Source organism: Cyanistes caeruleus, chromosome 1 (assembly GCF_971803275.1).
Source record: "Cyanistes caeruleus chromosome 1, bCyaCae1.hap1.1, whole genome shotgun sequence".
In the NCBI taxonomy this organism is placed as follows: domain Eukaryota; kingdom Metazoa; phylum Chordata; class Aves; order Passeriformes; family Paridae; genus Cyanistes; species Cyanistes caeruleus.
This window is the reverse complement of record NC_141701.1, coordinates 144260615-144280042: the sequence shown is the minus strand read 5'-3', so window position 1 is coordinate 144280042 and position 19428 is coordinate 144260615. Positions and strand designations below refer to the sequence as shown.

At 40.7% G+C, this 19428-nt stretch overlaps 1 protein-coding gene and 1 long non-coding RNA gene across 15 annotated transcripts in view; one reads left to right on the top strand and one right to left on the bottom strand.

The window, feature by feature from the left end:
• Positions 1–19428, top strand: part of DNAJB6 (DnaJ heat shock protein family (Hsp40) member B6) — a 58644-nt gene that overhangs the window by 26939 nt on the left and 12277 nt on the right. For all 14 annotated transcript variants that reach the window (XM_086865144.1, XM_086865120.1, XM_086865206.1 and 11 more), the window contains one exon: positions 530–600. In XM_086865144.1, coding sequence (XP_086721270.1) covers positions 530–600 — 71 coding nt within the window. The remainder of the gene's footprint in view (positions 1–529; positions 601–19428) is intronic.
• Positions 15203–18276, bottom strand: LOC111925466 (uncharacterized). Its single transcript, XR_002862258.2, has 2 exons — positions 18207–18276; positions 15203–15383 (listed from the first exon to the last, which is right to left on the bottom strand). It is a non-coding gene; the product is annotated as an uncharacterized LOC111925466 (long non-coding RNA).

Genomic DNA, 19428 nt, shown 5'->3' with positions numbered 1-19428 from the left:
ATCTCTCTTTCAGTCAAGGATACTTGAATTTTATAACATACATGCTGGTCATAACATTCGTGTATAGTTGGCCTACAAATCACTTGATCCAATCAAATTGAAAGTGGATTAAAGACTGTCTTGTGTGCAAAATTGTGATTAGTTCTGCAATATCATACATTTAACAAATGGCTAGGGACTAAATGCACTGACAAGATTGTGCAGTTGATCTGTCAGAGCATTTAGGCCTAGATAAAAGTGTGTAGTGTGAGCACAACTGTGACAATGTATGAGATGGCAGCTGTAACTGTGAACTCTACATCCTGGAGGATTCCAACTTCCAGAAGGCAATTTTCCTGACTAAGCAGTGGGAAAATGCAGATGGTTACTGGTGACAGCTCCGGCACTGGTAGATACCAAAGCTTGCCAAGTACAGTTGCATTAAGCAGGTGGTGCTCCCTTACAGTTTGTTATCTAAACCCAGGGCTTGATGTGTGTTTCAAACTGTCAGCAGCGCTCTAAAATGGCTCATGGTGTTTTTGTCCTGCAGAATTTTTGAGAATGGACAAGAGAGAGTAGAAGTTGAAGAAGATGGCCAGTTAAGGTCGCTAACAATAAATGGTAAGGAGCAGCTGCTACGCTTGGATAACAAGTAATTCAACGCACGCATTTAACAGAAATTTTAAGCTATAACAGCCACCATTTGAGGATTGACAGGAACATTTTTTGAAGATTTCAAACGAATTCAACTTTCTGTATATCCGTATTCAATCTTAAGTAGTGTAAGTAGCTCACAGAAGCTCATATTTGTCATAGACTTTTGAGTTAATTGTTGGGACCACATCAATTGGACCATTTTTTTGTCCTTAAAATTGTTGTAAACTTCTGTATGCACTTTTCTTTTCTTATCTGTGATCAAGGTGAACCATGATCCTTCAGTAGTGCTAGGGCAAGATGTACACTAACACTAGCATGAATCTTGCTTTTTCCAATTTGAAATGTGAGCCAATTAGTAGTTCAAGTCTGCTGTGAAGTTAACAGTTCCAGGATAACCTTTTTAATAATTTCAACTTTTATTTTATTTTATTTTTTTTTTTTTAATGTTTAGTAGTGAACAATGTTAATACATTTCTGGTAATGCATTTCTGGTTTAAATAAATTAAGGATGTTTTCTAGTTGTGCATGAATGCAGACAACTTTAGTAAGTTTTGACAAATGTTTAAATGTGTAATGTAAGCAAAAGGTAAACAAAAGTGAAGCCAGTGAGCTGAGTCTTTTGTCATTTGCTAAAAAAAAAAAAAATTCAAAATGAATAAATGCTGATGTTTGTGGTGCATTCTTTCATGAATGGCATTTGTAACCTTCCTGTGTCTGTGTGTGATTTGGGCAACTTGGGAAAACGGTGCTTTTTTTTTTTTTTCTCCTTACCATCTTTTTCTTCAATCTTAAGGATGAGGGCCTTTTTTCTTCACAGATGTTTTCTTCAGTGTGACTGAAAACATGGTTTTTAATTTCATTTCTAAACCTGTATTCAAAGCACCTATTTTTAAGAAGCATTCAGAGGCTGACTCTCTAACTCCATCTTTTGCCCTAATACGTAATTATCTTAGGTCTAGCCCTAAAGCATCTCTATTTTAAAAAAGCTTTCTGAAGTTGTTCTGAGATTTGCTTCAAAAAATAATCTGTAGTAAATATAAATATACATTTGATAAATTTATTTAACATTTAATAATTACAAAAATGCTTTGAAAATTATGAGATTTTTTTTCTGTTTTGAAAACAAATAGTAATTGTTTTGAAGATTTGGACACAATCATTAGGATTATGATATCTCCCTCTTATTTTTAGTCCTTAACCAAAAATCAAAAGATGGATTAATGCCCTTTGTTAAATTAATGGAGTGAAGTAAAGTGTTTATTTTTAGCTAAGACCAGATTTTCAAAGTTTAGTGAAAGATGATTTGGTTTTGATGTGAGAAAGCATGCAGATAACCAATGGTGTATGATAACACCTGCCAGGTTCTGGATAGTTCCATGCAGAGATCATGGATGTGCAGTTTTCGTCTGTGCACCAGCTTTGAACATCTGGCCTTCACAAAACTTCAGGGTGGCTTAGTGTTTTTTTTTAAAAAAAAAAAAAAAAAAAGCAAAAAAAAAAAAAAAGCATGGTGTTTTCAAATGATCACATAATGCCTTCCTGCTGAACACCATCTGCTTTGTACTAACAAATGTGTTGATTATTAAATACATTGAAAAGATATGCTCTTGTTTTTCATGCAGGAGAAGCATTTCAATTTAAGCCAAAACAAGCTAACAAACTGCTACAACAGAATTTGTATTTGCAGTAAAGTTAGTATATTGTACTTTTGTCCCTCTACCATTAATGCTAATTTGATAGAACTGAAAAAAATAACATGTAGAAGAAAAAATAAATATGTACTTTGGTTTTGGGACTAAGCAGTTATATACCTTTTCAAGTTCTTTGCAGAGTTCCTGTCACTTCAGTGTTGTGTTTTTGATGTAGAAGCACAAACTTAGTTTAGAACTAAACAGTGTTTTCTTGTTAATGCTGTTTTTTCCCTCCCCATGTATGTTACTTCTTGATCCAGATAACTAAACGTGAAATTTATTTCAAAATTTGGCTTTGTTGTGATGTCTTGAGTTATTAAAAATGTTAATTTATATTTATAGGATGCAGTGTGCTCCTTTAAATTATGTAAATTGTAAAAAATGCTTTAAAATTGATTAACCAAGTCAAATAAAATTAGGACAATCTGGAGTTGAGTTTGAATGCCTTCCTCTGGATACCCATAGGCTTTATATTAAAGTGCCAAACTTCGCCTTCTAGTTTTATTCCAAGTCATCTTCTTTAGCATTTAAATTATCTTTCTCAGGTTAAGAACACAATTAGGGTGGCAAATCTGTACCCACATGTTTATCTTCTTACCTAGGAAAAGTGTGGTCCTTCTCACAGTGTTATGCACAAACAGGTCACACCAGGGTTCTACAGTGAAATTTTTTTAACATTGAATGTGCTCAAGATCCAGTTTTTTGGATAGTCTCTCTTCTGCCTTCAGGTCCCCAAAGCTGCTTTGGAGCTGGCCAAAATGCAGCATTACAATGGCAGTGCTGCATTTCCTTGGTAGGAAAGCAAAACAAGGAATGAGTCAGCAGAAGGCAGAATTTGGCAGTAGATTCCTGCAGGAGTGAGATACCCACACACCAGCATTTCCATAGACTGGTGGTTAAACTGGATATGTGGTCTTGGTCCAAATACATCATTAGACCAGCAATTCCAGTTCCAGGTTCAAAAAATAATTCCAGCTCCAGGTTCCTGTCATCATTCACTTGACCTAAACCTAACAGTCTCCATCTCTTTCAGTGTGGTTTTTGAAATAACATCACAGTCAACATTTTTTTTTTTTTGATGCAACTTCTTGCATCCAGCTCCTTTTCTTAAAACACAAAATAAATCCACACTCCATGTTATATTCAGAATTTCTTCTGATTAATTTAGTTATTTTCTCCTTAAAACCTACTTGCTAGGTTGCTTTTAAAAAAAATTCATGTTGTTCCTTTCTAATAGATAATTTGCATGGATGTACGAGACCTGTTTATTGGAAGTGATAGGTCATCAAGGGCAGCACATTTACTTAAACTTCAGTTTTGGCTAAAATAGTAACAGAAATAAATAATAAATAATAACAGAAAACATTCTTGATAGCAAGTGCTAGATACAAATGTACAGTGGGATGAGGCAGCTTTCAAAACCAGGTTCTATTGGATTAAAAGTGCCATCTTTTCATACAGGAGGGATTAATTTTGTATGTTTAGGGACACCATCCCATTTAAATTAAGCTTCCTGGAAAAACAGCAGTTTGGAAAAACCAAGATGGAGTTTTTGAAGCTGCTAAGTCATTTACTCTTTCATGCTCTGCTTCAAAGTTCATTGGTGGATACAAGAACTTTGGAATGCTTTCTCCTGGTGCAGCCTCTTTCGGGTCCCTTGTGCATGGCAGTAATTCCAGTACAGCACACTAACCCCAGTTTCTCTGTAGATTGCATGGCACCTACCCCTTCCACTTGGCTTTACTGAAGGAGTTTGGAATTTTGTGTTAGAATGCTTCACATTGTAAAATGGCTGCACTCCTGCAGTGCTCAGCTATCACAGTACCTTCTCTGCTGAGAATCAGAGGGGTTGATTTGTGGTGTAGGTGGCAAAGCTGCTCTGCAGAGAATGTGTACGTAGCATTTGTAAGGTGGATCCTGTATCAACTTGTGATTAATTGATGAGCTGAGTTAGAATGCTGAGAACAAGATTGTAAAAGATTTAAAAACCCATCATCTCTAAGCCCAGAGGGTTTGTATCTCTTCTCAGTGTTTGTGTTTGGTTATCCTGTTTCCTTGACTCCTTCAGTGTTTTGGCATTAGGTGTTACTGGAGGTGTGTCTTTTGTATTTAGCTGTGCTGTGTTTCAGACCATCTGTGGGATGGTCCAGTGATAAAGTTAGATTATTTTTTTTATTTTTGGAAATGTGAGTTCCTGAATATGCTTCTGTTCTGAGAAGTGAGCTTAATACCTCCTTTGCCTAAGTTTAATCTGTGATTGTAACAGGATAGTGCTTCTGAAGATGGTTGTGTTGCAGAATGAATGCTACAGCTGTTTGATGCTTGTGGTAAGAGAACCTTTGAAAAGGGTTCAGTTCTTAAAATACTTGTTAACCTTTTTGTGGAAGTGTTTCTTAGTATTTTTGGAAAATCTGTCTCTTTGGTTATGATTTTTGGATGTTCTGGTATTTAGGCTTATTTTTAAGTCTTGGTATTCTCATGGGCTAGTGGCAACATGGACATCAGTAATCTGCCAGTCAGCAGTAACCAAGAGTTGGAACTTTGCTTTTTCAACATAAGAAAGCTTGTTTGCATTATCTGCTCCCTCGGGGCTTGTTTACTTTAGGATTGAATTGTGATCACAGACTTGTTTTGCCTAGTACTCAACATAGACAGTTTGGGTTTTCTTGTTATTATTTGTCAAGTGGTTGTTGTTGGTACAGAACTTCTTATCTTCCACCTAAATGCTGAAATGGTCCTTACATTGCACTAGGGATGGAATGAAGAATGTTGACTTTGTAAGTGTTACCCGTTGTACCTTTGAATTTATAATGCTGATAGGTTTCCTACTTGGTTTTGAAAAAAATACCTTGGCTAGAGTTGGTTGTTGAGTGAAGTGCGCTGCTGAAAGGTTAGAGCTGAGCTCTGCTGTATAGGTCATACATTCACAAAATAATAAACTTCATGTTTGAGATGCTGCTATCAGATTAAAAAAACCCAAAAGAATTAAAATTCTGTGATGATCAGAGCCATAACCCTGAACCTCTGCAAACTGTGCTGATTTAAACTCATGGAAACTTGTCTGAAAACTCTGTTCTGGCAGACTCAGCGCTGCATTAGGTGTTATCTCACTTACAACAGCTGGTAGAAAGTTAATCAAAACCCCACATGAGTACTCTACGCTCTGTCATGCTGCTGTGGCCAAAAGATACACAGGAGTTTGGAGGTGATAGTGCCCAGGCCTGAAAGCTGGGCTCTCCTGGTGTGAGGTAGTTGCACTGATGGCCTGACTGCTAATTACCTTTTAAATAAGGGATGTGAAGGACTTTCAGATGTTATCAGCTTCAAAATGTTGTGGTGGGAATTAAAGTATGTTTAATTGAGAAGATTAGTAAAACATTTTACCAGAAGGACACTGTTAAATAGAATTCTCTTTCATTTCTCTGGCTTGTACAATAAAGTTAACTGCAGCTAGGTAATTTTTGAACCTGACTTAAAACTGACAGTCAAGAAAATATATTTCTAGAGGCTTCTGGTAATTACTTTTAAAATTTAGCTTTGGCCTATAGCTTATCCTTACCTCTGAATCCCAGATGAGGACTCTTCTCTCTCTTCAATGCAACCAACTTCAAGTGAATTTCATAAAAATAGGCAAAGCAAAAGGCTGTAGCTGCCAGTTTACCAGAAGTGAAAGTAAAGCTGAATCTGTTCATTCACCTGCATGTTAGGGAGAGATTAAATTGTAACACCTAGTTTGTAAAAGCTCATGTGAGGTTGCTGGCCTGTTACATGATGAAACAGATAACATGGTACATTGAGAACCCTTCAGTTCCTCCTTTTTTTGACTGTTAAAAGTCAAATTTGAAATTTCCTGTGTTGTTTCTTACTTGTAAATTTATTTGAGTTACTAGAATGAGAGAGGAATACAGCCTGGGTGACTGGTCATAGAATTCATATTGTGGAACACACATTCTTGGTGGCCAGAAAGGAGAATTACTCAGCTGTGTCTGTAACAGTTGCTTGAAGGTGTTACTAAACCAGCTGAAAACGCAAAGAAATAGCTCTGGAATCTTCTGTCTTGGTTCCAGTCACAAGTTCAATTGAATTGTGGTGCAGGAGGGGAGTTTACCTCCCAATAATAAAAAAATTCATCAGGCTTCAGAGGCTTAGAGACATCTGAGAGAAGCAACCCCATCCATCTTTGGGTTTCCCTTCAGAAATATGTGCCAAGTCTGTTTTAATATTTGTAACTGATAAATAGAGTAAGATTAACTTGCTTATTTATCACACATTTGCATAACTGTCACCATAGCCACCTCTGGCAAAGTTTTCTCCTAGACATGTAGTTGGAGGCTGCCTTTTACTCTTTACAGGAATATTTTTCATCCTGTTGTGATACTGGTCATACTGAGCAACAGAAATATTGTGCTTTGCTTTTGTGAGAGAGCATTCTGCAGTATCAGTCCCTGTCATTCTCCTTCCAGGGAGAGCTAGACTGTGGATGTTCTAAAATTGTTTTGAACTTCTCTGTGAAAGTATTTTTGGAGGAAAATGGAGAAAACTCACATGGCCAAGGCTCGGCCTTTCCTGCAGAGTTTCTTAGCCAGAGGACTAGGCCTTCTGTCACCAGAAAACTTGGCCAGGCTTTCTGTAATAACACTGCCTCTCATCAGAAGGCACTTTGGTGCTTTGAGTTGTTTGGACATCTCCTGTTAAGTAGTCTCTCGGACACCCCTGAGAATTACTTTGCTCATCTCATTTCTTACTGCTGGGTGCCTATGGAAATACGGTCAGGTCCTTATCACCAAATGTACTGCACTTTGATAATGAAAGGGCATTATTCATCTGTTCTACACAAAGTGGGAGCTGGGTGTCCAGGAGAGCAGTAGAGAGCTAGAAATTCACTTAGAGCTATTTTGGGTGTATCAGGTACTGTGTGCAAGCAGGAGCAGCATTCACAAACCTCCTGCCCTCAGTTTTTGACTGAGCTCCTGAGTAATTGCAAAGAAGTAGATTTTTCTCTTGGGGACATTCACCTTGAGAGTTAGGACAACCATCAAAATGTTTCTTTCGTTAAACACCTCTGTGCTACTTCTGTCTTTTCTGGAATTGGATGGTTTATCCCTGAGAAGAACAGCAAATCTTAAGGTCCCTGAAACCAGTAAGGGAGAAGCAGGAAAACAATGCAGCTTGTTTTGTGCTGTTGACATAAATTTCAAGGACTTTTCTCCTCATTTGGCTTTTGCCTTTCTCATCAGGAAAACACGATCACAAGTTACCACAGTGAATGCAGAAGTGGTGGGTGTTGGTCTGTGTCTCCTCCTCCAGTGAACCCTGCCTGTTCTCTGCTGCCCAGGCTCAGGGCTGCTCTGGAGGCTGTTCCCCTGCCAGCACAAGCAAGGGAGGTGCTTCTGCAGCCTGAGGATGGTGTGCCAAATTCCACTTTGATTCTAAAAAAATGTGTACACCAGTTAGAAAAAACTGTGCATATCAAAGGTTGCCTTGTTAGGAAGAAGAGTATAAATATTTGTATCAGGCTAGACAAATTCAAATGAGAAGATAAACATACATTTTTAACACATGGATGATTAAACGTTGGAAGAAGTTGCCAAGAGCAGTAGTTTCTCTGGCTTTCAGTGTCTTAAAGACCAGCTTTCTGAAAAATACCTCCTAGTGAGAAGGGAGTGCTTGGGCTTTACAGGGAAGTAGTGGGAGCTCTGGGAGCCTGGGGTGCTGGGCGAGATGCACCATAGAGCACAGTGTTCCTTCCAGCCCTCCTCCATGATCTGCATCTTGGCTTCTTCCCTCCTGATGTGTTGACATTAATGCACAGGTCATGTTCCCTTACTGTGGTTTTGAGACTGGGGGATGCTTTTGTGATGTGGGGGCCGCTTTGCCTCTCAGGAGGTGCTGAGGAAGCAGGGCAGCTGGGAAGAGAGGAGTCAACACCACCTGCATCTGGGGCAGCCTGATGACTATTGCCCTAAAGCATCCAGTCTGGGATGTGTAGGTGCCAAGAGTGGACTTCATGTGGGAGAAGACATTCTGGATCTGTTCAGGTAAGTTGCTTTATTGTAATGAATGAATTGGATGTTAAGTGAGAAGGAAGATGATGATGATCCAGGGCAAGGTCCATGATGACTGTGCCAGGGAATTTGCAATACAGTGAGCCCTTGTGTATGTCCTGTCTTCTCACCAACTGCTGACTGCACACCTTGAGGCAGCCTAATTCCAACTCCTGATTTGAAGATTAGGAGGTCTCTTGTTAATCAGTGTAATGATACAGCAAAGATCCACATTTCAGAGTAACCTTTTCTTTTACTTGAATGTGGGCAATGTTTTGATGATAAGAAGTTCTTTATTTTTAGTGTGCATTAAATCTCATGGCTAGCAGTATGTGTGTTTTGAATTTTAAGTGACTGGTGAAAAGAGCTGGCTTTTTGTTAATGGAATCACCTTTGGTAGTGTGCTAAATGCCTAAGACTGCTTTATGTCAGATAAATAGTTCTACAGAATAGCCAGGGAAGTATCCTGCAGGGCTTATATGTGTGAAAAACCTCTTTGTGGATGCTTTTTGGGTTTTGTATATACCCAGAGCTGTGTTTGTTAGGTTTATGTCTAAGAGAAACTTAAGGAAAGACAACTTGCTAGAATTATAACTTGGCAGCATTTGGATCATATAAGCAACAAACATAGTTTGTAACAAAACTAAAATGTAAGCTATTGTGTGGTAAAATCCTGGTATCCCTTAAGGTTCTTCCAGATTTTCTGGGACAGGTATCCTGGTTGAAGAGTGCTGAGCTCCAGAACATTGGTTTTCAATGGATAAATGAACCATATTTTGTGATCTAAGTATTTAGCCCTGAAAATAGCCTTTGTGCAGTCTCCTTTTTGAGCAAGTAATAAAAACTGTAAAGCTTTTTCCAGACACCAGCAAGGACAGAACCAGCTATAGTGACACAAGGAATCTTGTTAATGGAAAAGCAAACAAGTGTACGTGCTGTACTGCTCTGCCCTTCTCTGGCCTAAAAGGAGGCTTGGACAGAAATATTTCTGTAGTTTGCAAAGTGTGTAGCCAGTGTGCACCTTGAATGTTCATTAGCAGTAAACAGCTTCAAAACTAATTGTTTTTAAATGTACCAGAACTGGAAGTTGTCAAAGCAAATTAATTTTATGTATATTTTCCAAGGACCTTCAAAGACTTGAGTTGCATTCTGTGTGTAACCTATTTCAGAGGTGGAAAATGTAGTTCTGATTGCTGCACTATTCAAGTCCTCTGTTACATCACTGACAGAGTCACTGCCAGGTGTTCATAGACATTCATAAATGCCGTTTTCTTTTGAGAAGCAACTAAAAAATGACAACTAGATGATTGGTTTTACCACTGTTAAGTAAAAAGAAAATGGTGTGTGCTTTACTGTGTATTTTCATATTTTAGAGGTGTTACATATCAATGTCAGCTACTACTATATAGTATCTAAATTGCAGGATCTATTGCAAGGGGGGGGCTGTATAAATAATTTTGAAAATACTTTCAAAACATGGCTGTTGCCCTACTTTTGATCTATATTGAAAGGATTAGCCTGAAAGAATTGGAAGAAAGCCATATTGGTTAAAGGTTAAAAGAAAGTAGAATAATTTGTCCTGGAGCTTTCTCATAGCAGTTTCGTAGCCGTTAATAATTTATTTATTAATAGCTATAACTGTCTTGAAAATGTCATAGAACAGAAAGTGACTTTTAAGTGGCTTCTAATGCAGTGACTAATTGAGAAGATGCTTCTTGTAATCACTGCTAAAGACAAGAAGCTCAGCTTAGGGAAATAAAACATTTTTCTGAGAAGACACAGGTGTTTAAACTTCCCTGCTCTTCTTGATGAACCAAATTGAGAACCTAAGATTAATTGATTACTCTTACGTGGTTTCCACTCTTCCCTCTCCTCTAGCACTTGCTCTGAGATCACATGTGCTTTTGCCCTCAAAATGTTTATAGGAGATGGTGACTACATCCCTGGTAACCCTTTTTGTGGAATAAATCACAAAGCCAAGTGCATGCTCATGCTGCTCTGTTGCAGGGGAGGTGCTTGTTGCCCTGCACAGAATAGTTTCCAGTAGTGGAAAGTTCTTTTATGAGAGCTGTTTGTGGGGGGGAATTTTGCTTTGTGCCTCCCAGCTCCCTCTGAAACCAAAAGCTTGCCCTTAGTTCACGCTGGCCTCTAGACTGAGCTCACTGTTGTTTTCTGGGTGTGGTGGCAAAATTACCCAAATTGTCAGTGTCTCTGGTGTTGAGTTTGGGCCTGTAAGTGGCACAGAGCCAAACTGGCAACTTGCAGTGCAGCTTTCATGTAGGTTAGATGATAGATTGTTAACAGAGGTCAAAGCCTCTTGGGTTTTCTATTTTCGTGACAATTTTGGCTAACCTTTCCTTAAAATACAGGTCCTCCAGATTTTCAGTTGAAACTGGGGTAGAAGTGGACACTCAGGTCCTAGCTGAACTATTGATTGCTGTTACAACAGTGTGGTTTTATTTATTAATTTATCTTCTCTATTGAATTAAGTGCTTTGAAGGCTTTTGCAAGCAGATTCCATCTCCTGGAAGGGAATATTGCTGCCCTTTTGGCTCCAATTCTGTTTCCAGTCCACTATTCAGTCTTGACTAAGCAAATTTCTCCTTAGAAAAACAGTTCATGATTCTTTTATTTAATATTTTTAAATATTACTGTAAAAGGAGATTGTTTCTGTAGAGATATGAGGCTGTATCCAATACCAGCAGTTTAAGCAAGGTCAGAATTTTAATTGGAAAATGATGAAATGTTTTCAAATGTGCAAAGTCTGGGACTATTTCTGTCAGTCACTGACTTGCATGATAACAAGTGTTGGGTGAACATCAGCCTTACCTGTTGTGCATCTGTTCCAAGTTTCCTTTCTCTGTCACAGTGCTGACCTCAGGACATTTCCAACCTGCAAAAGGAGCCACACTGGTTCACAAGGCTGAAGAGAAATTCTTTCATGTAAATGAAATTTGACACCTTCATACTTTGTAAAACTCCTGCCAAATGTTTCTGAGAGGATTCTGAGTTTGCTGGTATTCAAGGAGGAGGTGGAGTAGCTCTGCTGGATGCTGCACTTTGGGCTTCCAATACAAAATTGTACTTAAACAGCTCAAACCACAGCAGTTTTGATACTTGTTTTTACAGTTTTTCAAATATTTCTACCATGATATAGTGAGCCCACTGACAAATAGTCACTTAAACATTCTATCATAAAGCTTTCACTGCCATTAAGGAATTACAGGAGATGAGGGTACATCTTTATCCTGGGTGATTTTGAGCAGAAGCTGGTTATGGCAACTTCAGGTATCAAGCTGTTGTTCAGCTGTGCAGTTTTGGTGGGTGCAGCTCTCCCCAGGTCATATCCACCTCTCCAACAAGAGCCAGTGGGCACTCCAGTGTGTGTTCTACCCTTCTGGAATGTGGAGTGCTCCACCTTCACTGCCTTTATGGTAGTCCTTAAGTACCCCTTTTTTTGCTTATTGTGGTTGGAAATGGTTGTTACTGTCCTTGGTGCTTCATCCCGTGGATCTCAAAGGTGTGGGAGAAGAGGAGAAGGTGGGATGGTGCCACTGCAGCAACACAGGATGGGAGCAGCCCTTGCTCCAGGCATGGGCAACCCTGGGGTGGCCTTTCTGGGAGATACACAGCCTTCCTGGGTGCCCCAAAAGTTACTAATGTCGCCCTTCAAACTCATCTTTCCAAAACTCACAAAGCTCTCTTGGTAAAATCTTGCCTGCTCCCAGTGGATCTCTGCAGAAGGAGCGTATAAACGATACTGCTTCCAGGCACAAAAGAGAATTGTAAGTATTGTTAGTGTTGGGTGGTAGTCATGTTCCTGGTTTGGTGTTTGGGGTTTTTTCAATTGAGAAAATCTTTTTTTCTGTGCTCTCTATTGGCTGTTCGGGTCAGAAGTTCAGTTTGAGAAGCATACATGGAACAATTAATTTTTGTCTACTTAAGTACATGCATGTACATGTGTGTATAGATTTGTATTTATAAGCATTGTTATTGATAGGATTTGAAAAATTAGTTGTATTTCTAAAGTGTGGTGGGTTTTAAGGCATAGATCTTGACTGTGGGTGGGAAAGGAAGAATGTTTGAAAACTTAGAGAGTTTTGTGATGGATTGGAGATGCCAAACAACAAAAGGTGGTGCAGCTTGGGAGTCATGTATCCTCTAAGGTAAATTTACAGGTTTCATAATTAAATATAGTATTTAGCCAAAATTACCATGAAATGTCAACTTGAAACACTGTGTTCTTAAATTCAGGCTTGTCATTTTTGGGTCAGAAATTGAACAGCAGCTAACAACTTAATGTTCCTGTTGTTGGGAAGATGTCAGAAACGGGACTGCGTTTTGTAGTGAAGGTTCATGAAACACTTTGAAACCTACTGAGCTGTCAGAAGGGATGTCCTGTTATTGTGAGCATGTGATGTTTTCAGGGTCATTTAAAAGATTATGGTCTCTGAAGCTCTGTAAATCAGGGATGTGTGCTCACACTGGAAGATGGGATTTGCTTGCTGTAGTCCTAGTATTACAGGAATAGATGGATGAAGAATAAATTGCATGTTGCAGGGGGATAATTGGAGACAGCAGGTATCTCTTCTTATTTTTTGTAATTAATACATGGAACCCTTAGTGTCAGAGCCATAGTGGCATATTTAAGCCTTAGGGTAGAGAGGAGAATATTTTTCAAATGATTAACCTGAAAAGATGAGACCTTGCAAACTGAGTGTGGACAGTGCAATATGAAATGTGGAGCTTGCACTTACTGTCTCATGTCTGTGATATTTCAAGAGCACTAATAGCCATTTGATGAAAGTATAAACTCTGTGATTTTGTGCTTTTGCCAAATTACTATGGAAGTGTTGACAAAACAGCTGGGGAAGTCATTCATCACATTTTTCTGAAGTCACACATGAGATTCTTTTTAAATTTAACTGCATGACTTCTTCTTGATGTATCTTCTTTTCTTTTAGGGTGATCTGGGTTTGCTGTGCATTAAGGCTTTGAAGACTGGTTTAAAGCTGATAATCAATGGAAAAATGTGTCACACAGCTGTACAATATGCAAATTAGGGTTTACTCAGAACTGTTCTGGAGATGATCCTTTAGTGGGGGCTACTAATGGGAACAGAAGATCTTGATACTTTGACTCATTTAAGAGTTATAACGATCTGTTGCAAAAGTAGAAGAGCACTTTCCCTCTGCTTGTGCTGTTTGAAGAGCTTTTTAATTAGAAACCAATTTTCCTTGACCTGGTGGTGGTAATTCCTAGAAGGGCTGAAGACAAGAAGCAAAGTTTTGTCTTTGGAGGCAGTGAAGGAGCTGGAGAAGAAGTGTGGGAGGTGTGAAGGTCCATGGGGCTCTGCTTGGGCAGAGGAAACACTGGTGGGGAGGCACCTTGTGTCTGGGCACACTGTGGAGGACCTGGCAGGGCTGCAAGTAGTTGCACTGTGGAATTTTTTTTTTCTTTGTTTTCCTCTAGTAGTGAGTATTAAGTTTCATTATAAGGACTGGTTCCTTTTTTTTAATTTTTTTTTTATTTCTCAGTAGGATTTTGGTTTGCCCTTCAAATACAATTTCAAAGTGAAACTTGGGCTGTGAGGCTTCCTTGTGGTAGAGATGAAACCCACAGGGATTTCTGTCTGAGGTTGAAATATAGCTGAGATGGAAAACCCCTCTTTGTTTCAGGACAATTTGAGTTGGAAGGGACCCTAAAGATCAGCCAGTTCTGACCCCCTGCCATGGGCAGGAACACCTTCCACTATCTCAGGTTGCTCAGAGCCCTGTCCAAGCTTGAACACTTCAGGGACAGGACAGCCACAGCTTCTCTGGGCAGCCAGTGCTAGGGCCTCACCACCCCCACAGTAAAGATTTCTAAATATCTAATCTTAACCCGCTCCCTTTCAATGGTTTAAAGCCATTCCCATTTGTCTTGTCACTATCTGCTCTTGTAAGCATCAAACCAAATCAAATAATTTGATGTCAGTGATACAATTCCTGGAGGAAGAGGAGCCGTTTTAGAGGCAGGGACAGTGCAGTGTTCCAAGCTCCATCTCAGTTACTTGTGTGAGGTGTGTTGGAGAGAGAAGCCCCAGGAGTAGGAGCCCCTGGTACAGGTTGTGAAAGGGGTCTGGTCACTTCATTGTAGTGCTGTTCAATGAGACTTGCAGGAAACTGGGGTAGACCTCTGACATGACCCTGGAAAGTGTAGAAAATACTATGTTTTAAGTAATCTTGATTTCTTTTTAAAAATCAGGTCCATTAGGTCAAGCTCCAAGCTTGAAATCTTGCTAATTTGTATTTATATACATCAAGCTGTGAAGCTCATCCCTCATTCTTTGCTTCCTTTCAAAATTCATGCAGAAATGAATAAAAGGCCCCTGCTTGATAAAGTCTTTTAAAATTAATAAAATTCCCTTTGAGCTGCAGCATGCAAATTGGGTCATCTCTCTGCTTGCTTGAAACATGAGGATTCATGTTACCTCCTGCCATTTGTATCCCAGATCTTTAAGATGAGAGCAACTGGCATTATCCAAATGGATGCCCTGGTGTGCTTTAACAGAAGGAAAATAGCTGCAGAAACCTGGATGTGCTGAGCCTGTGCCTTCTGTCTTGCTTCAGAAACAATCTAGGACCGATTCATTGGGCTTTAAAAGGTTCTGATGAAGTTTTTCAGGGAGGAGGTAACTCCAGACTCTCCCAGCAGCTCCTTCTCTTTAAGCCAGGCTCCAGAGCTCGATCTGGTCCAACAGGAGTGGCTGTAGCCATTGATCCCTGATAGCCACCATGGGGAACAGCGTGATCACATTTCCTTTCAAAGCAGCCACGTCGTGGTTGATGTGTGCTGAAAAATCACTTTATTTTACCAGTTTGTTGCAGATTGGGGAATCTTTGTGGTAAAATGTTGCCTTGAGTAGTTTGTGATGTGCTGGGAATGCAGGATTCTTGTTGGTACACGCTGAGCTGAATGCAGGATATAATGGGGTTCTTGGGTGTGGATGGGGGTGGAAGGTAAAATCCACCTAAAAAGAAAAAAGGAAAATCAAAAGTTTGAACTTTCTAAGGGAGCTACTGGAGGGCAGGGAGGGTGAGCAAACCCAGCGTGGGGCCTTCCCTGCTCTGGTCTGTGCCGCAGGGGTACAGCTGGGCAGGAACAGTGTGAGCTGGCACTGGAGCAGATGAAAATGAGGGCAAAAATAAAAGGAGCAAGTCCATTGCCAACTTTTAAAGCCAGAAGGGCAGAGGGTTGCTCTGTGCACTGAGCAGAAAGCATTGAGCCCTGCCCTTTCCTGGACACTGGACTGCTGCAGCCAGGCCTCTCCTGCGACAGAAATAGCACTCCATCAGTCTGCCCCTTTTCCCAAATCCCACACCCTTGTTTTTTCCATCACTTCCCAGGACTTTGCCACCTCCCCTGCCGTCTTCTGCCACTTCTGGATTTTTCTTCCCCCCTTGCAGGAAATGCCTGGCTTTCATGGCAGGCGAGATAGCTGGTCCTGGCCTGGGAAAGGCCAGCCCAAATCCCCTAATTATAAACTTATTATGTGTTTTTGGGTTGAAGTAGGGAGACATTACCCATTATTCAAGTGCAGTGCCATCGGTGCTGAGAGAGCTGAGCTGTTAGAGCCAGTGCAGGGTGTGAGATAGGGAGAGGAGGGGGTGGGACACTGGGAGCAGTGCAGGGCATGGATTGGGAGCTGCTGGCACCTTCATTTTCTACCCAGCTGAGCACTCTAGGGACCACTTTGGATAAATATTTCCTTGAATCTTGCAGGACAAGAGTCTCAGACAAACACCCTGAACCACCTTGTGTTCTCTGCAACCCTGAGTGCATTTGCTCTGGAAGGAAAATGATTGCCAATAATTGGTGAAAGTCACTGATCTATGGGAGCTGACTCAAAACCTCATTGTTTGTCCTGTGCTTTGGCTGATAAATCTCACTGTTAAAATAAACTCCCTTTACAGTTTACAAAAGCGATGGTGCAGATGGGGCAGCTGCTCCAGCATTCCCCGGATAGTTTTGGAGTGATTTCAGGCTCTTTCAGCTTTCAAAACTATGTGAGGATTTTAAAATGGCTGCTTTTTCTTGTAAGCATCACATCAAATAGCAAGAGAAGGAATTTTAAGGGTTGTCACTGTCAAACTCAGAGACGTTTTCCAAAGAGGGCTTGATGCAAATTTTGGTTTCTATCAAGTCTGATAAACCCAAGTGAGCACAGGCTGAAAGAGGATTTTATAACTCCTGCTAAGCGTCACAGTGTTAGTGTATCCTGGCATTTAGAAACAAGTTTAAGAACAATTAATCAGAAGAGCTTGCTCAACATAGCCTCTAGTCATGGTGAGGGAGTATTTTCTTGGCTGAGCATGTTGTCTACAGTTTCAGAAGAGGTGAGGGGTGTGTGTGCACACGTGGTTTTGGAAAATACCCTGGGCTGGGTGTTTTATAATGAGCATCCGTCATTTCCAGCAGGAATTAAAAGAAAGTGATGATTTGGCAACTTTCTGAAAACAACTTTCAAGGTGTGGCCCCCAAATTAGACCATTTGTGTTTTTTAGTAGAGTCACTTGGTCTCCTGCTGTCTTCTCTGTGCTGTCATACATTAGATATGAAGCTTTCATGAGAAGAAACAAAAGATCCAGTTAAACTCCAGGATTTTTTCAGCCCAGGGTAATTCAGGCCTGTAGACAGATCTGTTAGATGAGCTTTCAGATTGAACTGGTTCCTGTAAAACATAAAGTTTCTCAGCAACTGTTGGACTTCAGTCCAGGAAGAACCCTGGTAGCTTCTGTCAAGGTAAATATTAATATGGGAGCTGCTGTAACAATGGAAAAGTTTATTGGTAGAAAAATCTTATCAACAGGTTACAATGACCATAGTGTAATTGACTTCAGATAAATGTCTTTAAATGGGGATTTTTTTCTTTCTCTTTTGATTGCTCCTTCCGTTGCAGTTCAGCTCTCTGCAGCAGCAGCGGATATAGTTGAGTCATCAGAAACTCCAGTGTCCTCTGTAAGCCCAGGGTAAATTCCAAACCCTTGGAACAGGAAGGGTTGAAAAATTCAAGAAAAGTTCTCCCCGTCCCACTCTGCTTTCTGCACTGTCTGTGATGTCAGTGTGCATCAGGAACCACTCAGGTGAACCTGAGACTTCCAGCTGAAGCAGCAATATGATGCCTTGCTCTGAGTTTACACTGGCCCTTAGTGTCTTGGAGTACTAGAAAGACACTTTGCAGGCCATCCTTCAAGGAAGATTTGAATGGAGGAAGTTTCCTGCAAGCCATCTGTGAATGACTGGGTGGCAGGAGCTTAGCTCGGAGCTGTTGTGTCATTAGATACAGCCGGATGTCCCTCACCAGGTGCATCTCCTGATGCTGCTCACGGGACCAGGGGCTCTCTGGTGTTTGTGGCCTCAGGGATGTGTTCCTTTGGACTGAGCAAACTGGTGCACCTGCTTTTTACTTCATAGTACAGGGGAAAGCCCCGATTCTAGGTGTATTTCTTTGGTGAGGTGTGTAAGAACAGCAGTAGGGCTGCCGTGCGGGAAGTGAGCTGGTAAATGCAAATGAACAGCTCCATCTCCTCAGGATGTTTACCCTGGTTTGTTCTGCATAGTTCTGTCATTGCTGTCTTACCATTAATTACTGCCAGTTCCTGCTAGGATTTCAGTTCAATTCCTGGACATACATGGAAATTACTTCAATGTAACACTAAATAATAAAATATTTAATAATAATTTAATTTAATAATATATAATATTATATATATAATTTAATAATAATAATAATCTAAATAATAATGGTAGCCCGTGCAGCACTGCTTTTGGTGTGAAGTGCTCCAAGACTTACCTGTCCCAGCTCACCTGGCATGTCTCTGCCGCTGTTTTTAATCCAGTGTGTTATCTTCATTTTCCAGGATGACGCACAGACCCTTTGGTGTAGCTGGTGGCTCCCCTTAGCCCCCACCTGGTCCAAGTGTGGACAGCCGTGCAGAATGGCTGTGTGACCGCCCAAGCCCGGGCTGGCAGCGGCTGTTCGGCCAGGACAGCTCGCCACAGCCAATATTGCCCTCTGCTGGTTTACTCCAGCTCCAAGGAGCCCCGTTTCCCACTGCCAGGCAGCACCACTTTGCTAGAAATTGTTTCCCAGCCCTTCTTGCTTGGAGCAGAAGGCAGCTTTTAGCACTGACACAGCTTTTCAGAATGCTACAGCTCATGTTTGGTTTTTTCTTCCCTGGGAGCTGCTGATCATTTTGGAGAACCTGGTGCACCAGAAAACCAAACCTTAATTATTGTTTTTAAATGTTACGGGTAATACCAAATCTGTAATTTTCAGAACTAACCTTTAGAAATATAACTTCTCCAAACTGGTTTTGCAATTGAAAGAACTGCTAGGTTTTTAATTATTATTTGCATTAGTAGAATAAGTTCTTTTGCATAACACCATAACCTGGATGCTGATTCCAGCTGCCCTCGATAATTTCCCCCTTCCCTGCCCCAGCTGGGGTGGCTGCACGATGAGCTGGCTGCAGGCCCCGAGCTGGGTTAAAAATAAGCTGGCAAAAGGAATTATTTTTAGCTGGGGTCAGTCCCTGCTTGGGGTCATGGCGTGGCTGCCCAGGCTCTCGCATGGGTGTGCTGGCGTGGGGGCACAGGGGATGGCAAGAAGGAGGTGTTGGGGGAACTGAGGGCTGTTTAAAGCCAGAGCACTCCTGGAAGGTGCTCCTTGGGTGGATATTCAGAAAACTCAGGTATTCCACACCCAGCCCCCACCCCCAATACCAGCTGTCTTCCTGAAAGCCATTTCTAGGACAAACTTCACTGCTGACAGAGCTCTAGCAGAATTTAAGCACTTTTTGGTGGTGATGTCCTTTGTGGCTAACTTGTCCCAGAGTAAATTCTATTCAAGTTTTGTATTTGCAGTGGGATTGTCTGGCTCAAATGTTTCAATTATGTAGAACAGGAGAGAATAACTAACACAAATCACAGTTTAGTTTTGCTGTGCCAGGTGTGCTAAAGGTGGAGGATCAGAGGAAGATCTGACAGCTCATGCCATGCATAGCACTGGGGTT